This window comes from Ambystoma mexicanum, chromosome 3q (assembly GCF_040938575.1).
Source record: "Ambystoma mexicanum isolate Mex_15411 chromosome 3q, UKY_AmexF1_1, whole genome shotgun sequence".
Classification (NCBI taxonomy): Eukaryota; Metazoa; Chordata; class Amphibia; order Caudata; family Ambystomatidae; genus Ambystoma; species Ambystoma mexicanum.
The window spans coordinates 640,675,575-640,703,042 of record NC_090926.1 but is presented as its reverse complement, the minus strand read 5'-3'; the positions used below and the strand labels follow the sequence as shown (position 1 = coordinate 640,703,042).

Genomic DNA, 27,468 nt, shown 5'->3' with positions numbered 1-27,468 from the left:
ACTCTAGAATAGTGAGAGGAAAGTTACAGTATCTCATTGATTGGGAGGGTTTTGGTCCTGAAGAGCGCACTTGGGAGAAAGCAAGTGATGTACATGCTCCTCAGTTGGTTAAAAGATTCCATAAGAAATTTCCATTGAAAAAAGGCCCAGGGACTGGGCGTTAGAAGGGGGGTACTGTCAGGTACTGTCAGGATACAGTGGCATATTCTGAATTACATTAGGTCTGGGGAAAATTAGTATAGAAAGGTTTTTGGAAGTTATTATGAGTTTAATTTTAAAACAGCCAATTTTGCCCTTAACATTCATTACAGTCAATGGAGAATGCCCCAAGCCAAGATGGAGGTCCTCAGTCTAAGTTTTGATTGGCTGGTGATTGTTTATAGGGAAGACAGTGAACATTCTAAACTGCCTTTCATCGTCTTTGCCCAGCTGAGAGGTCGTGTACGAAGCTGCTCCTGCTTAACTTGTTCAGGGGTTTCAAGTTTCAAGCAGTCGAGCGGCTTCTTTGGAAAAGTAAACAGAAATCTTACGGAGCTTCATTTTTGGCACAGAACAGGAGAAAGAAGATTTCGAGTTATTCAAGAAAATAAGTTTCCAAGACTCTTCACAAGATAAGTTCTTTTAAAACTCAAGACTCTTTTTATAATGTCATTGTTGAAGAGTTAAACTGATTTTCAAGTTCATATGAAAACTTTAACTAAGAACTATATTGCAGTCGTATGTTTGGCTTCGCTACGTTACGTTATTTTTCAAGCGAGTGGTTTTTCCGTTAACAGAAGCCTGCGCGTGAAAGTCTTCGCTTGAGGATCTAGCGCGAGCTCTTTGGTGTCGCGTGATACTATTGTGCGTGTGGATTTTTTCCTGCGGTTTAGATTTCAGCGCGTGTGCGTTTTCTCGCATCTTGGACTAATCGCGTGTGGTTTTTTCCCTCGGTTTAGATTTCAGCGCGTGTGCGTATACTCGTATCTTGGACTAAGCGCGTGTGGATTTTTCCCGCGGTTTCGACTTCAGCGCGTGTGCGTTTTCTCGCATCTTGGACAAATCGCGTGTGGTTTTTTCCCGCGGTTTAGATTTTAGCGCGTGTGCGTTTTCTCGCATCTTGGACAAAGCGCGTGTGGATTTTTACCGCGGTTTCAATTTCAGCGCGTGTGAGTTTATTCGCTCCTCGGATAAGCGCATGTGGTTTTTCCCGCGTTTTGGTCTTCAGCGCATCTACGTTCTTCACTCAGTTTGGATTCTTATGCGTGTTCAAGATATTTCCACGTGAGAATTTTTGTTGCAAGTTTCAAGAACAGTTTTTCTTTATTTTAAGTAAAGACACTCTAAAAAATAATAAGAAGAAATATAAGTTCTTTTCAGAAACACTAGAACTTCCATTTACTTTTAATGAACTTAAGACTTTGTTCAAGCTTCTTGAGTTTTAAGAAGATTACCTGCAAAGTTAATTTCACATTCATGGACCTACTAAGAAGACTGAATGATCATTGAGATTCAAGTCAACTAGTAAGGAAGTCTAGTCAGCTTATCACTTCTCTGGGCATTTTGTAGAGAAGATCCAGGTATGGTTTTTACTTTATTTGGTAAAGGATATTGATAATTAAGGTTAGTATAGTACTCCATGAATAACAAGGTGTATTATATGTTTATGTTTTACTACAGGTGAAGAACCAGCTAGCCTTTAGCTTCCAGCCTGGTGTTTGTTAATTTGTCCCTTCCCCCTTTCCCCTGGAAGTGAGGTAAACTGAGCAGTTTCTAGTATCAGCTCAGAGTGCCACATTTTGGGTGGATTGTCGGGGGCTCAGCAGCTTCCGCAGACACCTGCGCCTGCAGTAATTGCCTGGGTAGCTCATCTGTGCGGTCCTTATTCAATATCGGCTCCCTCCTGAGGGCATAGGTTTCTTGTCGGACAGCGTGCACTTAGACCCGTAATTCGCCTAATAACTAGGCTAATTGGTCAGTGTCCGATGTCTCCATGACGCCTGGGTGGAGAACTGACTAAGGCTTCACGTTCTGTTACGCTCACCTGGTCTCCGCGGGGGTGCCGGACGATGCTGGATTGCGAATGCTACTTCTGTGGTCACTCTGGTCTATGATGCACCTTGGAGAAGTCTGCTCCTATGATAGGTGAAGGGAGAGAGTGATCAGAGAAACGTTTGTGATTGGAGTGTCCACCTCCCTCTGGTCACTAGCCCTTCCCTCAGGGTTATCTCTCACCTTGTATTTGTGAGCAGTGAGCTCTCAGTCCTGCTTCTCAAAGGGCGCCGTTACAGGTGCAGGTATCCTATGGACCTAGTTACTTAACTGGTCCGCAGGCCTGCGTGTGGAGCCTAGACCGGCTGCGGCTCAACTCTGTTTTTTGCTATTTTCAAGTGAGTGGAGTCTCTTTTCCCTGTAAATTTTAAGAGTCTCTTGTATTCTTTGCCAATGGTCTTTCGGACTGTCTCTTTCCTCCTTTTCCATGTTTGCCCTTCTTTTCCATGTCCTTTCCTACGTTCGGAATGTGTCCGACTAATGTGATGTTTCTATGTCTCTGCAGGTGTTGCCTCAGCCGGTGTTCGCAACGTGGACCACGTGTAGTCTATACTTGCCGCCGGATGAAGTGCAGGGGAGCGCTGAGGCGAGACCCACAAAGATGACAGGTAAGGTGCGCGAAGCGCTGGCGTTGGGCTTGAGGCAATTAAGGAGATTCTTAACCTGCTGCTGTCTCGTTTCTTCTCTTTTCCTATGTTGCAGGCTGCAGTGGTTTCCTGGAGCGGTACGTGCGTGAACAGGCTGGATGGAATTCGATGTCCACTGCTTACAGGTAAATGTAGGGAATAATATTGTTCTGTTCTTCCTCCTTGTAGATCGGCAGTGTTTTCCAGAGCAAAGATTTCCGGGCCAGAGATCAGATAAGCTGGAGCTGGACACAGTGAACGTTACGCTGCAAGGTGCAGAATAACGCAAACCACGATTTCCAGCTGGGGCATGGCTTATATAGCCAGCCACTCCAGAGGGCCAAACCAGACCCCAAACACTAGTCTGCATGGGTGTTTTGGGGAAGAGAACTGTAATGCAGTCCTCCATTTGGACTCAGATCAGTACCTGACACTTGCCTTCTTTTCTGCCAGAGGCGCCAGGAGTTCTTCCTTATGGCTTTTGAGACCCGTGGGGCCATTCTTAGACACTGCAATGTGGCTTGGCGGCAATTTTGAAAAGGATCACCAGGGGTAGGGTCACCAGGCGTATGCATCCCCATTGGGTAGTTCAGGTGATCTAACCTATAGAGATCCCCTACGTGATTTATTCCACTGGTCTTCCCATGTCAGGTGGGTTAGCCTGAGACTTAGCCTAAGACTATCTATTGCTTTGTTGCAGGGTCTTAGAAGACCATTGGCCCCTGAAACATTATACACCACCCCAGGCTTGAGCGTGTCTCCCCAGAGTACCATTTCAAGGTCATAGGAAAGACTGTCTCCATTGTTCCCACTGATAGAGTCACCTAGCCTGGGAGAGTGCCTGCAGGTTGCAATGTTCAGTGGACAACGCATGCACCAATCGTGTCTGCTTTGCTGGGAACAACTCCTCTTACCACCATGAGTGGATAGCCTTTGTTCGGCTCAGCTGGGTCACATGGGCGAGGACCACAAAACAGCCTTTCGGTCTGCAATTGAGGATTTTTTTTCTGTATTTCGCAGGTGGCTCACTGCCTCGGAAATCAGGAATTATCCACCCGTCCATGCCATTGGCTGCAAACACTGTCTCTTTGCTTTGCACTGCAAAGTCTGCTTCTCTTCTTCATATTTTGAGGCCTATGGCTTCATGTCAATACACTACAGTCATTCAACGGTTTCCCTATATGTTCCAATAGTTCCTTTTACAGATTACTATTAATCGAGCCCTTATATGTCCCTCATTGATCCCCGAAGCACCTTATGGTTAGCTGCGATGAAGTGATTGCAAGCTCGGGCCTTGTATGCTTAGCTTTCTTGCGTTTCTGCATTTGGCTAGTGGAAAGGAAAAGCTTTTGACAGTATGTGTATGCATCTGTTCTCTATCTACAGAACAGTTTAAGCATGTTCTTCGCGTTTGCATTTGTGACGGCGTGACTTTGTGCAGGAGTGCAAATTTATTTTGTGTCGTGTTTGTCACAAGTGACATCAGCACTGCTGGATTTTATTATCAGTCAACTTGATTCAGTGATGAGACGCCTGCTCTTCGAAGCCGTCAATTGCATAGGGTTTGAACAGTGATCTGAGAGAATCTCTTTCCATATGTAGAATACACTGGTGCGCCTGGTGACTGGCCAAACAGCGAGTTGCATCTCTCGGTTCTCATCCTTCAGACTGACATGCGCATCAACGTATCACCAAAACTGCGCCAGGAGCCGAGGAATGCAGAGCTCCAATATCAGACTCCTCTGACAGGCTCTCCTCAGCTGCTCCCTGTGACACTTCCAATGCAGCACCCCCAGGATAGACAGGTGAGACAATTATTCACTCGACCACAGCGCCCTTTGCTCGCAGTTAGCCAACTCGTTGCCAGCACACTGATTGCAGAGAGCCCTCCTGTACATTTTCCACTTAACGCAGACAGCCTGAGAAAAGCACAGAAGTAAAAATAGTGCAACATTACGATCTCTGTAGGTGCTGCACTTGGTTACCTAGGCCCCTCGCTGCTCCACAGAGCTTAGGCAGGGAAAAAAAAAAACCACTCCGGATACCAGCACGGCTGGCTTCCAGCAGGCTTGCTCTACTCCGCTAGGCTGTCCCAGGCAGACCAGGCAGCCACTCCTTGTCCACCAACGCTGCCCTCTAAGCAATCAATTCAGGCACTCAGCTACCCCCAACAGCAACAATATCCTCTTTCAGCTGCACTTCTCAGCAATCATCTGTCTGCCCCTCGCAGACCTAGCTGGATCCTGACCTCAGATGCTCCCTCCTTACAGCAAAGAATGGCCTTCTCTGGCCCATATGCCCTCTGCAGCCCTTACCAGACTAGCTCCTTTCTTATGAAACGATTGCCATGTCTAGTGGCAATTTTACTAATACTGAAGACTACGGTAAAGACAGTCTACAGATTTTTGTTCTGTCAGGTCAATATTCTCGCATCAGCCAAGCAAAAGAGGGAGATGTGGGAAGTTGCTTTGGAGTTTAGGAAAAAAAAAAGAGCAGCTGGCGTGACGTTTCTGCTGAATGTCTCCCTTTCCCATTATGGGTGTCCGGATATGTAGTAAAGACCACTCATTTGTCCAGGACTTCCAATAAGTCTAAAGGGCATCTGGTAGATTCTCACTGGATGTGAAGTGGGCTCCTTTGCTCACAGACAACAAACAACTTAACCTTTTGTACTGGAGCTGTCTTTCTAATTAATTCCAGAGGTGGAGACTTGAGAAAAATACCCTTTCACACAAGCGTTTACAGGCGGTGATATAGCTTTGAACCGCTTTGGAACATGTGGCCATTAGCCAAACGATAGTCGGAACGAACATGGAAATAACCAGAGCATTACCATTACATGCGACTATAGAATCTTAATTACTGGTGAATGTCCTTATTTGCAGAGGAGCATAAAGTGCAGTGACAATATATCGGCTGTTGTATGTAAAGTATTCTGGTGCAGCATGGATTGCTAGGTTAATGAATATGTTGCAAATGGACAGCAATAAATGTGGAGCAGGAAGATTACAAATTAGGACAATCCCAAGGCCATAGTCTAGAGTTCAGATAATGCAATACTTCACATTTGAAACAAATACATAATAAACATGCACATTTGGCAGTTGCTAAGTAGTTGCAAGTGGATCGTGGTCACGAAAACTAAGTCCCACACGAATCTGCTTAGCCATGTCCATTCCTTTCCTAACTCAGATCAAGGGCGTCTCTCGCACAGAGATCCAAAGTGAAGGGCAGACGAAGAAAGGGGCCAATCCTGTTTGAAGCCGAAGGACCCAGGAAGGATCAGAACCCCTGATCTTCTAACACGTAAGCTCCCTCGAATATGCTTTTCATCCCCCCTCTCCCAACATCCCCATCATCACCACTCCTCGCCAATCATGCCGCTCATCAGCTACACCATGGGCACCGCTTCACAACCACCTCACCCACATCAACCATACCCATCATCAGCATTCCATTCTCCAACACTACACCAAAACTGATGTTCGCAAATAACTGCTCAGCAATTGACCATGTTGCAGACATTGCAAACCCCATCACCACACAGGACTTGGACACATCTTCATAACGGAGAACTGGATGACATCCATCACCACCCAGATCCTAGATGTCCTCATACCAAATGGCTACAGAATTCTACAACAAGACCGCCCAAACAAGATCAGCAGAGACCTCACCATCATTCACAAGGTATCATGGTAATGCACCCAACTGGACCCTGCCACAACTGGCTCTTTTGTAAACTTGTTCTGCCGCTCCCTGCCCGCCCCAACGGACCGTCACTTTTCACCTCATCTACAGACCCCTTTTTCAGCCCAACACCTCCATCAAAATCTTCACAGACTGCATCACCACCATCTCTCTCACGCATGCCAACAAGATATTCCTCATTGACGCCAACATCCCTACCAAACCAGCAACTAAATGAAGGAAGACGATCTCTGCCTACTTGACACACTGAACCTCACACAGCACACAAAAGACCCAACTCGCAGGAAAGGTACTATCCTCAACCTCATCATCAACGCCCTGCCCACCATCCATCCATCCATCCATCCATCCATCCATCCATCCATCCATCCATCCATCCATCCATCCATCCATGGACTCCAATCCCACTCGACTGGTCAGATCATCTGGCAATCCACTAACATTTGTCACATCACACCAGTAAAGCAAACCCATCGGAAACCCAGCAAACAAGCCTTCAGATCATTCAAGAACGTCCCATTGGATGCTCCTAAAGAAGGCCTCACCTAACACCTCCTCCCATGGGCTGATGTAATGGACGACCGTGGGCAGCAACTTGTTTGTACAAAAACTCAACAACACACTCACAAACATCAACGGCCATGCCCCCAGTGAAACACACCCTCGAGCAAAAGCCTTCCGCACCCTTTTACGCCAGGGCTCAAGTTCAACAAATGAACCAAAAGAAAAGACTATGTGAAAATCCTGCAGCGCATCCGAAACCACCCTGCGCAATTAACTGTGCTACACGCAGATGGCTCGACACCACTGTTCAGGCCAACTACTACCAAATCACCATAGCCAAGGCTAAAAATAAAAGCAGAGACCTCACCAAGCACTGCCTGACCCAACCGTACTACACATCAAAAAGAATCCATCGCCATCAACAAGATCAGCATGATCAACCCAACACAGACTCGATGCCACAACTGACAGCGCACTACACATCCACCCTGCTCTGTACTAATGACCCTTCCGACTGAAGCACTTCTTCTTTACCTAATCATCAACATTTCCCTAACTCATGGCACCTTCCCCTCGACCCTCAAGGCCAGACAACTCCTCCCACTTCCAAAGAAAACAACACTGCACCCTGATCACCTCAGCAACTACCGCCACATCACCCATCTTTGCTTTCTAGGAAAGTTCCTCCATTGTCATACTTGCTTCGTTGTTCTCCATGACCTCAGCAGCATTCGACACAGTAGTCCACCAGAAACTTAATGACAATCTTCATTGCCGAGGAGGGAGGGAGGGGGGGGGGGGGGGCATTCAGTGAGAACGTCCTCAGCTGGTTCAAATCCTACCTTGCTAATCGCCACTCCACAAATGGATTCCTCAAGACAACCAACTATCAATCACCTGTGAAGTCCAGCAAAGAATAATTCTCACCCCCGTGATCTCCAATCGTTATATGAAACTGCTTGGAACCCTCTTTGTTGAACACATCTACAGCCATCCATATGCAGATGAGACACACCGCTCCATCTCAAGATATCCTCCAGAGACATCCAGAGGCTCAAGACCTGCCTCACATTGATCCAGTACTGAATGTCCCAGTGCTTACCTGAAACTCAACCCCTCAAAGACTTCATTCCTACTGCTGATTAACAAACACACTGACATCCATACCTGGCTCTCTGCTATTAACCCAGAGGGCATCACACCGCAGCTGCCCACTGTTAGGGAGAATCCTCATAAATGATTGATTTCCCTTACGCAATGAGTCCCTCAGCAGCTTTGCTGGATGTCTAGGATTTTTTTGTTTCACCTGATAAAAGTGTGAGCCTTTTTTCCCACTCTTACATGTGTTTTGCTATGTGTATTTCTACTTTCTGTGTGATCTTGGGCACTGGAGCCTCACCTACTCCATGTGCACCACTTTTTGTGTGTTTTACACAGCACCTTCAGTGCAGTGACACAGGGTTGTCTTTGAGACTTCCCACTAACTCCATTTTTCTGGGGCTGACTACTGTCCCCCCAGAAACAGGTAAAGTTTCCATTAACTTTATATAGTCACTTTTTACCACAGACCCAGTACATCATATCTTACATGCAGTATTGAAAAGGGTTAACTCTTACCCCTTTTGTCTGTGCCTCTTGGAGCCTTATTTCGCTCCCTTAACATCAAGACTTGGCTGCAATTATCTTATATAAACGTGGTAATGTTTTAGGCTATTATATTAGCCTCGAACATAAACCCGCTTGACCAAATACATTTTATTTTGGTTCCGGCTGGGTTGATTCGCGATTTCTTTTTGTTAAAGTCTTTCTCGTGTTTTTCTATGTGCGCCAAACCGGGGATGACTCCTTTGTTCGCTGTCTTTTCGCGGGCTTCAGCACAGAAGCCCTCCTTAAGGCGCTGATAGTCTAGGTAGGCAGGATGTGAGGGAGGGATCTTCGGACTCCTGCCATGGGTTCCCTTGGTAACCCAAGTCGCACTCTTGTCTCATTGGCTAAGGGACTGGCCTTGCCAGGCCAGCCACCCTGCCGTGTGATTGAGAGCCAGGCTGTATGAATGGGGGAAAACTGCATAAAAAGCAGGTCTCTGGGACTGGAAGAGCAGAGTCGCCACTGGAACGAAAGAACCAACGAGGAACTGGAAGAATAGGACCCCTACCACGACTGAAATGCCCAGTGAAGCCCTGCTGCAGGAACGAATCGCAAGAATCCAACCACAGAGAAGATCCTACAGGAAACGTCTTCCCTTGAGCTGGTGGGACAAACCAGTTGGCCCAAACTTCAAGCCAGGAACCCTCCTTTGGTCGAATTCGCTCTACAGAGATACAGTGGGCCAGATAGCCAGGAAGGTCGGACCCTGCTTGCGTTTTAAGGAGCGCACCTTTTAACCGTTGTTTTGCTCTGCTGCTGGTTTCTTCCCTGGGTGGTGCAGGACCCTCCAGTCTTCCTACTTCGTGTCAGTCCAAAAGTCGCTTCAGGAACCGTGAGCCTGCAAGAACCACCAGGAATGTCCGCCTCAGCTACAGCTCCCTCTCCGTTTTAAGGTACTGTGCAAATCCGGTTGTCCGTTTCGTTCAACCGCAGTGAAAGTGTTTGAAATCCTTCTCCAAACCGAGGGCTTGTCCTTCTCTTCTCTTTGAACTAACTTTTCTACCAACCAACCTAGTCCAGAATCTGTGCTACGAACTTCACCACAAACTACCCTCAACTGTGATCTTGAGCAAAAGACTTTTGACCCATTGATTTTGGCCCAAAGCCTTTTCTAGCTGATCTCCTCACTGTAGTCTCTCTTGTTCAATTGCCCTGAGTACTTACCTGTTGATTTTGCCTAAATTCTAATAACTTTGTCTTTCCCTCCCTTTTAAATTGCCAGAGTGCCATTTTGCTCCCACTTCACTTTGTGAGCTTAACTTGTCTGGAATTTAAGGGAAGTGGTGTGGTGTATTTATGATTGTGATTTTTGACTTGCTTAGAATAGTGAAATGTTAGATCATTGTTCAGTAAATAAATATATATTCTTTTACTTAGAAACCTTGAGTCAGTGTTTCCCTGAAACATAGTAATTGCTGTCCTTTGTGTAAGTATTTGTACTGCTCACTTACTCTTGAGAAAGGTCTGGCTGCTCCGCTACTGCTACCACAAAAACTGTAGTACAGGCTTGTACCAAAGGTAAAATTGTACTGTCACTTGTCTTAATTGTGTGTAGTGTTCCCAAAGGGTAGTGCATATAATTCTGCCTAACAGCCACCTTAGCCAAGTCCCTTGGGTTTGACATCAACAGACAACTCTCCTTCAAACAGCACATAGCCAGGAAGACACAAACAGCTTGGAACTAACTGTCTCTCCTCTGGTAGAAAAACAAGCCGTTCCTCCCAGAAAACAACTTCAGATCTGCGGTCCACGCCTTGGTACACTCCCACCTGGGTGGTGGAAATGCCCTGGCTGCAGCACGACACAGACTTGGCAAATTCGACCACATCACCCCAACCCTCGTGAAGCCTCAATGGCTCCTGCTGCAAGCACGCATCATCTTCAAATCCTGCTGCATCATCTACATGGCTGTCACCCTGCAGTCCCTAAGCTACCTCAATGAGAAACACCATCTCCGGAGGCCTATGATCCACTAGAAGAAAGGGCATGTGCAGACTTCAACTCTGCAGGTGAAGGAAAGAACCAGAAGACAGCCATTCTCTGTCTATACCCCAAGAACCTGCAACCTCCTCTTCAAGTAATGGCTCCGCCCCAACACCCTCTTACTCATCCCCCCCCCCGCCGCACCCTACTTGAGACTGAGTGATCTGCTCTCCGATCTTTCCTCTCCTGGTTGTGGATTTCTGGCTACCAATTGCCTACCCCCTCCTCCCATTAGCTCCCAACTCGGTTTCTCGGCTTCCTTCACCGAGTTCTTCCTCCTAGGATTATAAAGCGCACTATTGCTTCCCGAAGCTCGGTATGTGCTCAATAAAAATCTTACGTGACCACTCTCATTGTAGTAAGTAAACTAGTGTCAGAAATGAACACATTTAGGAGGTACAACACATTATTAATCCACATTTTCCAACTTGTATGCTGTTGTCCACCCAGTCTCAGCCAAACTAGTAACATTATTGAAGTATACAACTATTTCCCACAAATACGAATAAAATAAACATGTAATGGTTCTCTTTTTCACGCTTTCTTGTCCCATAGGAGCAATCTTCTTGCGTGTTTCAGCTCAAACTTAGAATCAACTTAGAATAAAGCTTTCTTCACACACCTGACACTAATTTGGGTCACCTGGCTGTTCTTATAATATGGAGCAACACTCATCAGGTTAACCACAACTGATGTTTTGGAAGGAACAAGTTACTTAACTGTTGTTCTCCAGCATTGGTCTGGCATGGATTCACATGCTCATGAATATTCCCCGTCAGGCTGGGAATCCTCGGTAAAGAAAAAAATAAATCAGTTTATTTCTGAACTGTCTTTCTCCTAACAAACAATCACTGGTCTCTGGGTCATACTGCCCCCAGCCAATGACTGCCCTCTACCCAAGCCCCTCCTCTGGCAGCCATCTTCAGATTTGGTAGGACGTAAAGTGGCAGTAGGACCAAGAAAAGAGCCGCAGAGAGGTCGGCGGGAGGGTTCGCATGTGAATCCATGCCAGCCCCATGCTGGAGAACAACAGTTAAGTAACTTGTTCCTTCTCCAGCATGGGATCTGGCATGGAATCACATGATCATGAATAAAGAATACATAGCAGTACACAAATGCACAACCACGGGAGGTGGCAAGGATCAACATTAAGCATCTCTTACCTCCTCAACAGGCTCACCTTCAAGCGAACAGGTTGCGCAGCACTGCTTGGCCGACTCTGGACTCCTCCCTGGAAGCCCGGTCGACGCAGTAGAATCTCGTGAAGGTGTGAGTCGACCTCCACGTAGCAGCCCTGCAGATGTCCAGTAGGGGCACACCAGACAGGAAGGCTGTAGTTGCAGCGATCGCTCCCGTCGAATGGGCTCTCGGATGGCCAGGCAACGGTCGGTTTGTCAACCGATGACAATGGGTGATGCAGCCGGAGAGCCATCTGGAAATGGAAGCCTTTGAGAGGGCCTTCCCTTGGTTCACAGGGCAAAAGTTCACAAACGGCTGTGATGTCTTCCGAAAACTCTGTGCGGTCCACGTAGAACTTCAGCACTCTAGCCATATCCAGCGAGTGCAAAGTCCTCTCCGCCGGCGACGGGATGAAAACAGGCAACACCAAGGGCTCGTTGAGATGGAAGTCCGACTGCACCTTGGGCATGAAGGAGGGGTACGTCCTCAGCACCACCCTCGTTCCCTGGAATGTCAAGTACAGAGGCTTACATGAGAGGGCCTGCATCTCTCCCACTCGTCGTGCACAGGTGATGGCCACAAGAAACAGCATCTTCCACGATAGGAATTTCAGAGGTGCCGAATGCAGAGGCTCGAACAGAGGACCCATGAGCCTAGCCAGCAGCACATCGAGCTCCCACACCTGGGCCGGAGCCTTCACCGGCAGGAACAAGTGGAAAAGTCGGTTCATGAACTCCTTAACCAAGCAATGAGACCACAGCGAGGACCGCCCCAGAGTTCTGGTATAGCGAGAGATAGCCGCAAGATGAATTTTGATGAGGCGTGCGCCAGCCCCGCCTTGGCCAGCAACAGCAAGTACGGCAGCACTTGAGGGGCCGTAATCTGTAGAGGGTTTATCTTCAGTGCACGGCACCAGACGGTGAACCTCTTCCATTTATGCCCATAGCACGAGTCGAAGCAGCCCTGGCCTTGGCAAGCACCTCCTTGCAATCCACCGGGATCTCGTACCCTCCGAACTCTAGTGCTGCAGGAGCCAGGCCTGCAGGTTCAGCGACCCTGGGTCGTGGCACTTGGTGTTCGTCGCTGTCGCAAACAGATGGATCTGGGGATTGCCCCATCGTCAGAATAGAAGATCCACTTGATCCTGCCGAATCTCCCACTCGTGGCAAGAGCACAGCTCCCTGCTGAGTGAGTTGGCGATGGTGTTCTTCTTTCCTGCTAGATGAAAGGGTACCAGGAACATCCCTTGGCCAACGGCCCAGTGCCATAGATCCGGCGCTTCCTTGTAGAGAGCTGGGGATCTGGTTCCCCCCCTGCTTCCGAATGTAGAACATCATGGTGGTGTTGTCGGTGAAGACCCGCACCACCTTGTCCTTGAGGGACGGAATGAAGAACTGAGGGCCCAAAACACGGGCCGGAGTTCCAGGACGTTGATGTGCAACGACTTCTCCTCCGGGAGCCAAAGGCCTCTTGCGTGGAGATTTCCGGTGTGCGCGCCCCGTCCCTCCAGGGAGGCGTCAGCCGTCACCGTCACCTGATGCGCTGGGGTCTGAAAGTGCATGCCCGCCACGAGATACGCGTGGGCGCCCCACCACCGGATCGCTCAACGGAATGTCTCGTTGAGGGTGATCTTGTCCTCGAAGCTTCCTGACACTTGTATCCAACGGGCGCCGAGGAACTCCTGCAGCAACCGCATCCTCAACCTGCACAGCCGAACGAGGTAGATGCATGACGACATGCCGAGCAGGGACTTGATGGACCTCACCCTGGAAACTTCCATGGTCAACAGCCATTGTACCGTGAACAGGATGGCTTTTGTCCTCTCCTCCGACGGTGAAGCCAGTCGTGCCACCGTGTTGAGCCTGGCTCCCAGGAACCGAGCGCTCTGCGATGGCACCAAGCAGTACTTTGCATAGTTTATCGAGAAATCCAGTTCCGTGAGCAGGCAGACGGTACTCGCTGTGTGTTTGACGCCGAGTTCCCTCGACTTCGCTCGGATGAGCCAATCGTCCAGATGGGGGTAGACGTGGATCCCCTGCAGGCGCACCACTACCTGTGCCATGCACATGGTGAAGACCCTTGGCGCAGACTTCAAGCTGAAGGGAAGGGCCTTGAACGGATAGTGCTGTCCTTGGACCAGGAAGCGCAGAAACTTTAGATGCCCCTTGTGTATGGGGATGTGGAAGTAAGCATCCTCCAAGTCCAGCAACAGGAAGTCTCCTTCCTCCAGCTGTCCCAGCACGTGCTGGAGGGTGACCATCCAGAACTTCTGTGACTTGATGCATCTGTTGAGGCGGCAGAGGTCTATAATGGGTTGGCAACCGCCGGTCTTCTTTCGGACGAGGAAATACCGCAAGTATACTCCAGAGCACCGGAGCCTCTTCGGGACGAGCTCCATTGCGCCCTTTCTCAGCATCGCTCGTACCTCTAGAAGTAGTTGTGGAACGTGGTTTTCCTTCCTGGCCAAAGGTGGAAAACGGGGTGTGTCCGTGGGCCAGGGCATTCAGCACTCAACGGTCGGTGGAGATGGACTTCCGCACGCCGACGAAGTTTGCCAGCCGGTCTCCCACCAGGGTGCTCATGTGGGGGCCCGGCGTCCCGGTCGGTTCAGTCCTGCTTCGCTGAGGCCGTACCACCTTGGGCCCTTTGGTGACGACGACTATTACCTCCGGCCTCCTGGGACGAAGAATGGGCCGCTTGACGGTATGAGGAAAAGCTGCCGCCGAGTCCTTTGGAGGCACCTGACATACCTCCGGAAGCCCGAAAGGAAGGCCGTCATTGTTGGAGCGTGCCCAAGGCACGTGCCGCCTCGGAGTCTGCCTTGATGGCCTGCAGCGACTCGTCCATCGCCTTGCCAAACAAGTTGTCCCCGTCGAAGTACATGTCCAATACCCTCGTCTGGACGCCCTGACGGAAGTTGGTGGCCTTGAGCCAACCACGCCGGCGAAGGCAAACGCTGTTGCCCATCTGGCGGAAACCGGCTGCGATGTCCATGGCCACCGTGATGGCATGGTCCGAAGCCAACTCGCCCTCTTGAAGGATTTCAAGGGCCTCTGCCCTCTCGTCTGGGAGGAAATCCAGGAGAGGGGCGATTTTAAAACACAGCTCCCAGTCGTAGCGGGCCACTATGGCAAGAGCGTTGGCCGTCTTAATGGTAGTCGCGGCCGAGATGACCCGTTGTCCCATGGCGTCTAGCCTCCTTCCCTCGCGGTCTGGTGGGGTAGTGGAAGTCGAAGCCGCTGACCCCGCAGATTGCTTCCTGGCCGTCGCCGAGACCACCAAGTCCGGGAAGGCTGCGCTCTGAGGCACTTCGGTGCAGAGTCTGGAACCCGGTATTTCTTCTCGTACTGGCCTCTTCGCCGGGGTCGAGGAGGGGTTCTTCAGAAGGGACAGCCCTTCGTCCCAAATGTCGTCCAACAGCGGGATCGAGAGGACGGTCTTCCGCATGGCCTCCATTCGCTGATAAAGGAAACCCTCCTTTTCCTCGGGATTGACCTGAAACCTCTCTGAAGCCCTAGAGATTATGGTGTGGAAGGATCTGATCTCATCGGGGGGTGGTGGGTAAAACGCCCTGGGTAGCTGCAACGGGAGATCTGTTCCGTCGCTGTCGTCCATACCCGTCGTCGCCGTATCTGGCACCGTCTCGTCCCTCGGCGGAGGGAATGGGGGGGGGGGTTGGTACGGTGGGGGAAGGTGGACTCGTCTCCTTTTAGTTGGTGGATCCTCCGATAGTCCAGGCACCGGGTCGCCCGTCGGCATAGGCAGCCTTGTCCGTATCTCTCTGCAAAGGATGTGCAGAGCTTGTAGGATGTCCTCCGATCTGTCCGTCGGTGGAGGAGGGGGGGGGGTGCTTGCGGCAGGAGTCTCGGCAGTTCCTCCCCGCCTTGCCGTTCCTTGTTGCTCTCCCCATCCGCCTCATCAGGGTCCTTCCCGTAGGGCCTGGCATCGACGCTCTTCTCAGGCACTGCCAGGCCTTAAAGTTCCTCCTTGGAAGAGATCTCCGAGTCTAGCTGGACCACTGCACCCCCCCCCCCCTTTTCGGCCAGGGGCAATGGTCTGGGGGAGATGATCGCCATCTTCACGGCAGTCTTCTCAATGGGCATGAATGACGATTCCCTACAGGCGGGCAGTGAAACTCATCTTGGCGGATGCCTGCTGGGAACCCGCATCTGCGGCCTTCGCCAGGGACGCCACCACTCCCTCAATCAATGCTTTAGCCTGGTCAAACCTGGGCCTTCACGACCTTGGGTGCGTCTGAGGTCTTCACCGTGGGGGGAGGGTCAGTGCCTCGCTCCCCCTTGGCTTTCTCTGTCGGAGTCGACCGGTTCTTCTGCCAAAGCTCACCCGGGTGCTCAGACTTCTTTTTCTTCGCCAAGCCGGAGCGTTGGCTCGTGGCTGACGGCGTTGGCGAAGCTGCGCCCAGCCTGGCTGCGGCAGAGCCCGTACCAACGGTGCACCCAGTGCCCGCGGACCGCAGTGTTTTGCCTTATGTTGGCCCCTGTCGCCGGAGCGCCCTCAAAAGGTCTTAGACCGATCAGACTTTATCTTGGGAGATGTACGTTACAGGGCCTCACCTGCCGCCGGGTTCGTAGTCTCCAGTCACTCGGCGATCCGCTTGTGACAGTCCTACATGGTGCTGGCGGTCATGTCCTTGCAGGACGCACAGGCCTCCTCCAGGTGCGAGCTGTCCGAGTGTAGGCAATAAAGGCACAAGCAGTGCCCCATCCTCCAGGAAGACATTGCGTAGCCTGTATCCTGGGCAGATCCAGAAAAGAGGTGTCGAGTCTCCTTAATCGTCAGCAATGTCCAAGTGGTGTAGGCCTCCAAGAGTCTTCTGGAACCCTCCGACAAGTGAACTCAACGAAAAACCGTCTTTGAGGGCCGTATAAAGTTGCTAAAAACTGGTCCCCGTTAGTCAGTGGGTGGATCGATGGACCTTGCGACTCGATTGACCGGAAAATAGAGCAACACTCTTAGAAATAAAAAATAAAATAATAAATCGCAAAAACAGTAAAAGCTCGAGATCTATAGCACGAGGACTCCAGACATTTGAACGTGCTGTAAAAATCTGAAGATGGCTGCCAGAGGAGGGGCTTAGATAGAGGGCAGTCATTGGCTGGGGGGAGTAGAGACCAGTGATTGGTTGTTAGGACAAAGACAGTTCAGAAACGAAACTGAAACAGATTTTTTCTTTACAGAGGATTCCCAGACTGACGACGGGGAATATTCATTAGCATGTGAATCCATGCCAGACCCCATCATCCCATCTAGGGCCAGTGCTCTATCTGCTAAAATGATATTAAATCATTGCTCCAAGATCACACATTAAGTGGTGAAGCTGGGAATTGAGCAGTTTTAAATTTCGGCACTTGTACCACATCATCAAGAGCAGTGCTAGAGGTACTTGTTTGCCCAGGCACAGAAATGAAATCAAGATGAATGCCTTAATCTGCCCAACTCCTCCACATGGCCCAATTGAACATTAAAGTTAATGTATACATTAACAAGTGAAATTATTTAACAGAAACCCAAAAGCACCTTAAGAGCAACTATCCGTAAATCAGTTACCATTTGTATATTAACAGCACATTTTCAAACAAGGTCACAAAAGACATCTGCGTTTAAATTCAGGCTAGTAACTTTGGAAAATAAATTACCTTAGGACTATCGCCACCAGACGTTTCCTTGTCGTTTTCCGACTGTATGTTGTCAGTCATTAACTGAAGATCAGATGCGATTACACGGCCCATTTTGTACCCTGAAGAGCCAGCGCCACGAGGGCTAGACGGGCAGGAGTTTGCAGCACTGTAAGAACAAAAAAAGAAGTTGCTAGTATGTTAACATAGTACCAAATAGTACGCTAAGCAACACTGTCCAATCACCTTCAGCACAGACTACATATAAGGGTCAGAGTCCGATAGCACAGCGAGTAGAGCGCTCGCTTTGATATCTGTGCAGAGCCTGTTGACGCAGGTTCGAATCCCAGCAAGGCTAAACTCAGCCTTTCATCCTTTCGAGGGCCATAAATGAGCATCACACACCGTGGGTAATAAGCAGCGCTCAGATACCTGAGGGTTCGTAGCGCTATATAAATGCTAGATTATTATTGGAAAGAGAGGAAGCGAGAAAGGGCACAGGGTGGAGGTGGAGAGTAGGTAGAGATTGGAAGAGCGGAGAGAACGAGATGGAGTGTAGAAAGTGAGGAGGGAGGAAAGATGGGGGGGGGGGGCAAGACCATGGAGGGATTTGAATACGAGACAGAAAACTGAATTTGAGCTGGGAATGAAATGGTGAAATGGGAGCCAAACTAGGGAGGAGAGAGAAGAGGCGATTGAGTCATGGGGAGAGAGAAGGCAGAGGGAGCGGATGGCAGAGTGGTAGATAGACTTGAGTGGGGAGAGGTGAGAGGAGGGGAGTCCAAAGAAAAGAGTACAGCAGTAGAAGAGACTAGAGAAGATGAGTGAGGAGATTTAAAGTTTGGTAGCGTGAAAGGTTAGGAAGGATCGAATTTTACGGATGTTGTAGATCTGAAAGCGGCAAAATCTAACACAAACAAATATGGTGAGAAAGGGGGAGGTGGGGGTCAAGATAAAGACCAAGGTTATGTGCATGGGGAGAGAAGGAGAGGTTGGAGGGGGGAAAAGAATGGAAGAGGGAGGAGGAGGAGGGAGAGTGCATGCAGCAAACAAAAGCACTTCAGTTTCATCGGTTATTGAGAGTAAGGAAATGAGAGGACATCAAGATTTAACAGCAGAGAGGCAAGAAGAAATCTTCTCATGGATGTCAGGAGAGAAGGAGGAGAAGGAGAGAAAGAGCTGGGTATCGTCCGCATAGAAATGATGTGAGACTCCGAAGGAGGAAATTGGGGTTAAGAAGGAGGTCTAGAGCAAAAAGAGAAGGACCAAGGACAGAACCTTGGGGAACGCAGTGGATGAGAGGAAGGGTGGGAGAGGTGGAGCCGCCCCAGGCGACGGCAAAGGAACGGTTAGAGAGGTAAGAGAACCATAGAAGGATAGAGTCTTTGAGGCCAAATGAGGAGAGAGAATTAAGTAGAAGAGTATGATTGACAGCATGAAAAGCAGCAGAGAGGTCGAGAAGAAGAATAGATAGAGTGTTTGGTGTGGGGAGAGGAGAGAGTTGAGAACGGAGGTAAAGGCAGTTTCAGTGGAGTGTAGAGGGTGGAAACCAGATGGAGTGGCAGGCAGGAGAGAGTGGTTGGAGACGAAAGAGGAAAGTTGAAAGTAGACAATGCGTTCGAGAAGGGGCAGAGGAGGAGTAGCGTAAGAAGGAGAGGAAAGGATAGTTTGGCGAAGATTGAGGACTTTGCTGGAGAAGGAGGCAATATCAGAAGCAGTAAGAGGAGAGGCGATAGAGGGATCAGGGGTAGAAGGAGAGAGGAGGCAGGATAGGGTTTGAAAGATACAGCGAGGGTGAGAAGATTGAGATTGGAGAAGGTCAGAGAAATGAGCGTTTGGCGGAGTTGAGGCACGAGTCAGAGTATGATAGGAGAAGTATGCAGATTGGTTGGAGGGGTTGGGGTGTTTGAGCCATAGTCGTTCAAGGAGAACCTGAGAAGGCGGCGCATGGAGGAGAGGTGAGGAGAAAGCCAAGATAGTGCAGGTCGGCGAGAAGGGCGGAGCGGGGAGAGAGGGTAGAGAAGATCGAGAGTAGAAGTGAGGGGGAGGAGAGGGTTGAAGAGGCTTCAGAGGAAGAGTGAAGAGAAAAGGGGGGAGGGAAGAAGAGCAGGATGTGAGGAATAAAGAAGAGTTGAAGTTGCAAAGATCGCACCGGAAAAAGAGGGAGAGTGAAAATGAGAGCAGAGCATGGTGAGATAGATAGTTGGGTAGAGTAGATATAAGAGAAGCAGTGAAGGAGGACTTCAAGATGAAGTCAATAGTTGAGCCATATTGATGAGTGGGAGGGGATTAGAAGGGGGAGAGAAGGTAGGAAAGGTGAGCTAACAGAGATAGGTGGAGATAGAAGTCTCCAAGTACAAGTAAAGGAGTAGGGCTAGGGGTAATGAGGCTAAGAAGATGATCAAAATCTTCAAAGAAGGAGCCAACAGTTCCAGGGGGTCGATAAATGATAAGGAAAGAAATAGAATGAGGAGAATTAAAGATTTTATACATAAATTCAAAGGAGAGAAACGTAGGTAGAGAAGCAGGAGAGGGAGAGGAGGTAAAGTGAGGATGAAAAAGCAGGCCTAAGCCACCTCTGCGGCTGGACGGATGAGGGGCATGTTCAAACAAGGAGGAGTAAGAGGTAAGCGAAGCAGAGACAGGTGTTGTGGGGAGGGATCCAGGTTTGAGTGACAGAGAAATCAGAGGTTGAAACGTAGAAAAAGATCAAGAACTGATGCGGTTTTGTTGTAGATCAATCTGGTGTTCCAGAGGGCAACATCGAAGGCATTGGAAATGTTAGTGATTTGAGGGTAGATGAGGTTGGGACGTAGGGTCGAAGTGTGTGGAGGAGGGGCAGAGTGGGAATGTTGGTGGGCAGGAGGGTGGTAAGAAGAGATGGCCATGCTGATGAGGCAGAGAATTCTGAGGGGGGAGGGCCGAAGGAGAGGGAAACGGGTGGGAGCGGGGCTGAAAGGAAGAACTGAACATAACCAGGAGTAGTAGGCAGTGTGTGAGAGTGTGCCAGAGCTAAAGTATTAAGGAACTGGAGGGAAAAGACAAGGTGGAGGTAGGGGATGCAGGCTACGACAGCGGGTACAAAGAGGCAGGACGTCCAAGATGAGAGCAGTGGGGGTAGCAATGACCAGGGTGCAGGAGGGGGATGCAGGAAACAGGGGGAAGGAAACCTGAGGTCAACATGAGGGGTGGGTCAGTAGAGCAAACAAAATAGTCAAGATTGAGTTGGAAGGAGGTTATGTCACTGGCAAGAGCTGTGGAGAAGGCAGTGGTCATAGCATAGTGTCCACAGTAATCAGAGGTGGAAAGTGGAGGCAGAATCACTGGAGGACAACCGAAGGGAAGATGCAGACAGGAGAGCACAGATTGAACTAATTGTAGCCACAAAGGCAGTCTAGAAGGGAAGCAATAAGGGAGGAACAGTGCTGGTAGTAGAAGCAGTTGTGCAAAATCGCAGGAAAACACACGTTATGGGGTTGTTAGTCCATTTTGTCACATTAGAATACCATGATTCCATCCAGAATCCTTGTGTTGTAGAATCGCCTGCAAGTTCCATCTCCCTTCTCCATTTGTGGCTAAATTTAAATGCCTTCTACTCCATTATCTAGCTATTTAACTTTCAACCAACACAATGCAGTCACAACAGAATGCTGATGCTTGGACAAAAAGTTATTACACACAAAAATCCCCAAATACTTTCAAGCAAGGCAGTCCAGATGTATACAATGTCATGTCTGACTCGGGAGCCTGCTTATCCTTACCACTCCCTACTTGCTACATAGTAAAATAAATTAACAAAGTATACCAATAGAAAAAAAACGGATTGCACCTTTTCCTTGTGGTCTTTATTAACCACCATACATTAGCAAAGAAAGAACAGGTTCCCTCACAAAAGTGACTAGTCTACACCTACTCCAGGGTCCACATTGCGCCATTCATTAGTCCCATCCTGTAGGATGGAATATCCCAGAGCATTTATTTAACAAAAGATGGTCCTTTTTATTTTGATGTGGTGTGGGCGCATGCATGGCCTTGGCCCTGCCTCCCAATCGCCCACTCCTGGCCACAGTCTTCTGTCCTTTCCAATCGACTGGATTAGTCCCTGAACGATGGCTAAAGAGATTTATTTTTAGAAAAGAGAAGGTGGGTAGGCGTATGGAGGAAAGGGGATTTTGGACTAGGATTGCTGTAGTCATTACAGTGAATAACTTGCCTACACCATGCTCCCTTTCCTCCATACTTGGAGATTCTAAAGCACACCACTACATATGGGTAGAGGGTCCGATTTTCCAGCTTTATGAGCTTTTTGACGACTGATTGCCCAAATTGCACATCTGCGTTTGAACCAGTGTCCAGACAGTAGTGTTTGCCAAAAGCAGAAGGGGTAGCCCAGGTTGCTGCTCTAGCGATGGAGTCCCAGGGAACAGGTCTCTTAGAAGCGACCAAAACGTCTTTGGCCTTTACCAGATCAACCTGGAGCAGAGGCAAACCCAATAGCTCTCTAAAATGCACAAGGCGTCCCAACTCGAGATAATAGCTTTGGATGCCCGAGAACCTTTACTGGCAGTGCAGAAGGTAGTTTGTCCTATCCAAATAAAATGTCAAGCCTCTTCGGATGTCTAGACTGTGGGGAACATTTTCTCTCATCTCTCTAAGAACTGGGAAAGAAAACCAGTGGAGCCATGTCCTGGTTAATGTGAAATTCGGATATAGATCGGATGAGTGCGCATTACTGCGGCTTCAGCAGAATACAATAAGTTGCTCCTCCGCCGATAAAGCCTGGTTTTCATTGTGCACTTAGCTGATGTAATCGCTAGAAGGAAGAGATTACCGAACAGGAAATTAGTTTGCTATCAGCCATTGGTTCGAATGGTTTGTGACATTGCTGAAAGGATTACATTCAGGTGGTACTTGGGGTGGGGTGTCTTAATTAAAAGGTTTAAGTGACAAACCATCAAAGCGGAGGTCAAGTATGCACTGAGAGGTATATGTAGGATTCAATCTGGATGAATGAAGCCGCCAGGTCTGAGACAAAAGGAAAGCACACTTTCTAGGGAGGCGGACAACAGGTTCTTCCAGCCTTCCCAAGCTAGTGTGGCAGAATCATAGCCATTTGCTTTTCTATTATGCCTGGATTGAAGGCGTTCTTGCTGTATGACCTGCGTATTCCCCTCTGATAGACCCAGTTCACAGATCTGATTTTAGGTACCACGCCAAAGTTCAAAGATCGAGGACGTGGAAAAGCAGTGCAGAATCTGTCCCTCCTTCTGGGTTAGCAAGTCTGGAAGATCTGGAACCCAACGTTAGATTCATGAGGTTCGAAAACCAGGATCTTGCTGGCCACCAGTGTCCTATGAATATGAGGAACCACCTAGCTGAGTTCGGGAACTGCAGTGGTGCCTGAAGAATCTGGAGGAGGGGAAAAGTTTCAAACGACACTACCCCCATCCCACAATATCTCCAATGAATCTACTAATGAATCTGCACCTTGGCTCTACATCAATGCATACAAGTTACACTTCCTGTTCAGACTAGTATCAAACAGGCCATCTGTGAAAATCCCCAAGGGATAAAAGACGAAATCACAACTCCTGGTTCATTTCCCAATCGTGGCTAGCATCACCAGACTGCACAGCGAGTCAGTCTTCTTGGTTCGCGGTAGATCACCTGAAACCAAATACCTTGGTAAGTGATCCATTCCGAAATCTACACCACTAGTATAGTGCAAGGATTCAATTGGCGTGCCTCTGCTGTTTATGAAAAACATGGATAACAAATGGTCTTCACAGATCTGCATTGGGCTTTTCTGAATTATTGGTTAGAATGCACATACAGCAAGCAAGACTGCTGATAGTTACACTGTGATGTCTTCTGTCCATTCTTCGCAGAGACTTCCGTTGGATCCTTAGTGGCTCCATTCCCCGAAGTCAAGTGTCGATGTTAGCCCGGGAAAAGGAATCCACAAAGATCTCCGCATCATCAAGTTCATTAGTTCAGGCCACCCGATCAGATCCTTTCACATTCCCCTTTTCACTGGGACTGAGAGTTCCCTGGCATGGACAAGGAGTCCCCAAGTGCTAGCTAGTTTCTATGCATCTTCAGCATGGCCAACGGAGCTGCCAGCATACTTGGAGCAATGATGCACAAAAGTCTTTGAACCCATCATGCACTCATGGAAGCAGCACAGAGGAAGACTGTGCAAGTGTTCTGGATGTCCATCGTCGCTCTGTCATTAGATATGTTCTGGCCTGGTATGTATTCCAATGAAGGCCCAAGAAGAAAATAAAGAAAAAGAATCGGGTCTCGAGTGACCAAGGCAGACTTTAGCCACTGACCAGAGGTCTAAATTACATTGAATATCTAGGAGAATTTGCAGCTGAGCAGGCAGGAGCGCAGTTCCCTGCTGAGGGAGTCTGTGATGGTGTTCGTGACTCCCGCCAGGTGGAAAGGGATGAGGAACATCCCCTGTCTGACACCCAGCGCCACAAGTCCTGCGCTTCCTTGGAGAATGCCGGGGATCGAGTGTCCCCCTGCTTCCTGATGTAAAACATGGTGGTGGTTTTGTCAGTGAAGATCCCCACCACCTTGCCTTTCAGAGACAGGAGGAGCGACTTTAGGGTGCCAGAACACTGCCCGTAGCTCCTGGATATTTATATGAAGATCCTTCTCCTCCGGTAACTACAGGCCTCTGGCGTGTAGACGTCCGGTGTGCGTTTCCCATCCCTCTAGGGAGGCATCTGTGGTGACTGTCTCCTGGTATCAAGGGCTTTGAAACCCTGCACCTTGGGCGATGTTGGAGCCCCACCATCCTATCGCCTGACGGAACTTGTTGTTGAGTGAGACCTTGTCCGTGAAGCTTACAGACACCTGTATCCAACGGGCGTCCAGGAATTCTTGAAGGGGTTGCATCTGCAACCTGCAGAGTCAGACTAGGTAGATTCAGGACGACATCATGCCCAGAAGGACTTTGGATAGTTGACAGAGAATCCCAGATCTGTTAATAGCCGGACGGTCACCTCAGTGTCCCCGTTGGCCAGCTCCCACGAACGAATTAGCTAGTTGTCCCGGTACGGGTATACGTGCACGCACTGTAGATATAGATGGGCCATCACTGGTGTCAGGCATTTCGTGAACACTCTGAGGCCAGACTTCAAGCCCGAATGGCAGGGCCTTGAACTGGTAGTGCTTTCCCTGCACCACAAATCAATGTTTGTGAATGGGGACGTGGAAGTAGGTGTCCTCCAGGCCCAACCACGTCAAGAAGTCTCCCCTTACCAGTTGGCCGAGCATGTGCTGCAATGTGACTATCCTGAATTTGTGACTTTAGATATTTTTTCAGACATCGTAGGTCTAGGATGTGCCTCTAGCCCCCTGTCTTCTTTTTGACTAGAAACTATCTGTACTAGACTCCAGAGCCCCAGAGTCTTTGGGGAACAAGCTCTATCGGCCCTTTTCATAGCATGGCCTGTACGACTTCCAGGAGCTGAGGGGTGTGCTGCTCCTGATGTGTCACCAGAGGGATCCGCAGACACCTGCGTTGAAACTCCAGAGTGTGTCCTTGGGCGAGAATGTCCAGCACCCAACTGTCGGTGGTGATCTTTCTCTGCTTGCTGACTAACCTAGTCAGCCGGCCTCCCACCGGGGTGCACAAGTGGGAGCCCGACACCCAAGGCCGGTTCAGACTTGCTTCAGCGCCAGCGTCCGGCCCTGCGGGTGACGCTGTCCTCCACTGCCGGAGGCATGGACAGCCACTGTAGGTTTCCTGGAAGGTTGACTGTATGATGACGAGAAACCTTTTGAAGACATGCTTGACTTTCCCCTGGAGGAGAAACAAAAAAAAAAAAAAAAAAAAAAAGAAAAAGAGCGCTGCTGCTGGAGGGTGCCCAGGGAACGGGTTGTCTCCGTATTCGCTTTGATGGCCTGGATGGACTCATCGACGACCTTCCCAAACAGGTTATCTCCATCGAAGGTCATGTCCAGTACCTTAGCTTGGACCTCCTAGCGGAAATTCGTGGCCTTCCTCCAGCCTTGGCGACAAAGGCAGACACTTCCCCATTTGACTGAACCATGTGTCAGCAACGTCCAATGCCAATGTGATGGTGTGATCAGACGTTACCTCCTCTTCCTGGAAGAGAGCGATTGCCTACTCCTTATCGTCGGGGAGGAACTCCAGAATAGGCCCCAGCATGCACTACAACTCTGCTAGGATCGCCAGTGCATTGGCCGCCTTGATAGTGGACGCTGCGGTGTAAATGACCTTCCTTCCTTCAGCATCCATCCTCTTCCCCTCGCTGTCTGGAGGGACCGAAGACGCGTTGGCCGACTGTTTCCTCACGGCTGCCGATACCACCGAATCCGGCGATGGCTGCGACTGCAGGCACTTGGAAGCAGAGTCCAGTACCCGATATTTCTTCTTTAGCCTATCCCGTTTGGCTGGAGTCGCGCAAGCGTTCTTCATGAGGTCCAGGCCCTCTTCCCAAACGTCATCCAGAAGGAGTACCGCCATGAGCATCTTTCTCTTGGCCTTGTGCCTCTGGTACAAGAAGCCCACGTTATTGGTCTCCTCGGCCACTAGCTGAAACAGCTCGGAGGCCTTGAGATCATGGAGTGGAACGATCCCACCTCATCCAGTGGAGACATCCTATGTGGAGCAACCAAATCCGATGCAACAATATCCTCATGGCCGTATCCGTCCCTGTGTCTGCTGGGGGAGAAGGTACCAGACGTGATGGCGGAGGTTGAAATGGTGGCGTCGGATGAAGCTTCCTTTTTGCCAGAGGCTGATCGGGGACTTGGGGTATCTCAGGTACTGGAGGCATCCTCATCTCGCTCTCTGTGCAGGGGCCACAGCATTTCCAAGGAAATGTTCATCGGTTGAGCAGGCGGATTAGGAAAACTAGGCCCTGTGCCACCGCCGTCGTCCTCTTCAACATCCTCGTGGACGGTGTGCAAGGACTCCTGGTCTTTGCCCATGGACGAGACATACATGGCTTGGGCAATGGCATGGGAGGGCTGTTTCGGGGCCTGCTTCAACCTCCCTCGTTCCCCTCTTGAGGGTTTTGAACCGGGGCCTGAGCCGGTTTCCCCCCCTTCTGGTGTACCAGAAGACTTTGCCAAATTCCCTGAGGTGGTGTCGTGCCTTGGGGGTAGGGACACCTGAGCTGTGGGGGCTACCTTTGCCGGGTCAGCACCCTTAGCTGCAGTTGCGGTAGTAGTCACCAGCTCAGGCGCCGACTAGGTCTTAGCCTGTGCAGATTGGGCCTGCTTGTTCTGTTTGGCCTTATCCCCCCCGTCCATGGCTTCTCGGATTTCTCACAAAGTTTAGCCGTAGTAGATCACTTCCTCTTCGAGGAGTTCGATTTCCAGCTGGCAATGGAGGTTGGCGGCGATGTTGATTGCGCCCTATCCACCTTCGGACCCGCTTCTGCGTCAAACCCAGTAGACTCAGACTTGCGGTTCTTGGCCTTATCTTGGGCCCCCACGGATGAGTCGCCCTCAAAAGACTTCGAAGACCGCTACATGGACCAGCCGGTCCTTGGCATGACCCTGCTTGGAGCCCGCTCAGAGGCCTTGGCATTGAGCCATGCCGCCAGTCTACTGTGCATGTCCCTCGTCCTCCTGGAGAACCAGAGGCAAATTTCGCACTCCAGCTCCTTGTGGTCAGGGTGCAGGCAGTAGAGGCATTGCAGGTGCTTGTCCTCCACGAACACGTTCCACAGCCCGCACTTGGTGCAGGGCCTGAAAAGGGACCTACGCTCCACCTCCGTCATTGTCGGAGGGCGGGAAGTAGGCCCAATGGCCTTATAGAATCTTTGCCCTTGAGGGGTGCTGAAATTTACCAACAATGGATCTCTGCTGTCGGCAGATGGAGAAAAGGGCCCACAGGCTCCTTTGAAACTAAATTAGAACCTTTTTCCAACGAAAACTATGAAAAAAGTACAAATACCTCAGAGAGCAAACTCGAGGATTACCAACACTGAATGTTAATGTTAAAAGATACTTGTACCGCGCACTATCACCACCGGAGTGGTCCCCTGGCGCTCTGGCGGCTCTGAAAAAGGGAGGTGGGATGGGGGGCGAGTTAGTGGGAACAAGCTGGAAAAGTGCAAGAGAACAGTGATGTGCTGTTGGCAGCCTCAACCCGGTAAGTT

At 49.7% G+C, this 27,468-nt stretch overlaps 1 protein-coding gene across 5 annotated transcripts in view; it reads right to left on the bottom strand.

Annotated features, from left to right (window-relative positions):
* FOXK2 (forkhead box K2) overlaps positions 1-27,468 on the bottom strand; it is an 833,912-nt gene that overhangs the window by 492,505 nt on the left and 313,939 nt on the right. For all 5 annotated transcript variants that reach the window (XM_069654528.1, XM_069654525.1, XM_069654526.1 and 2 more), the window contains one exon: positions 17,339-17,486. In XM_069654528.1, the coding sequence (XP_069510629.1) occupies positions 17,339-17,486 (148 nt within the window). The remainder of the gene's footprint in view (positions 1-17,338; positions 17,487-27,468) is intronic.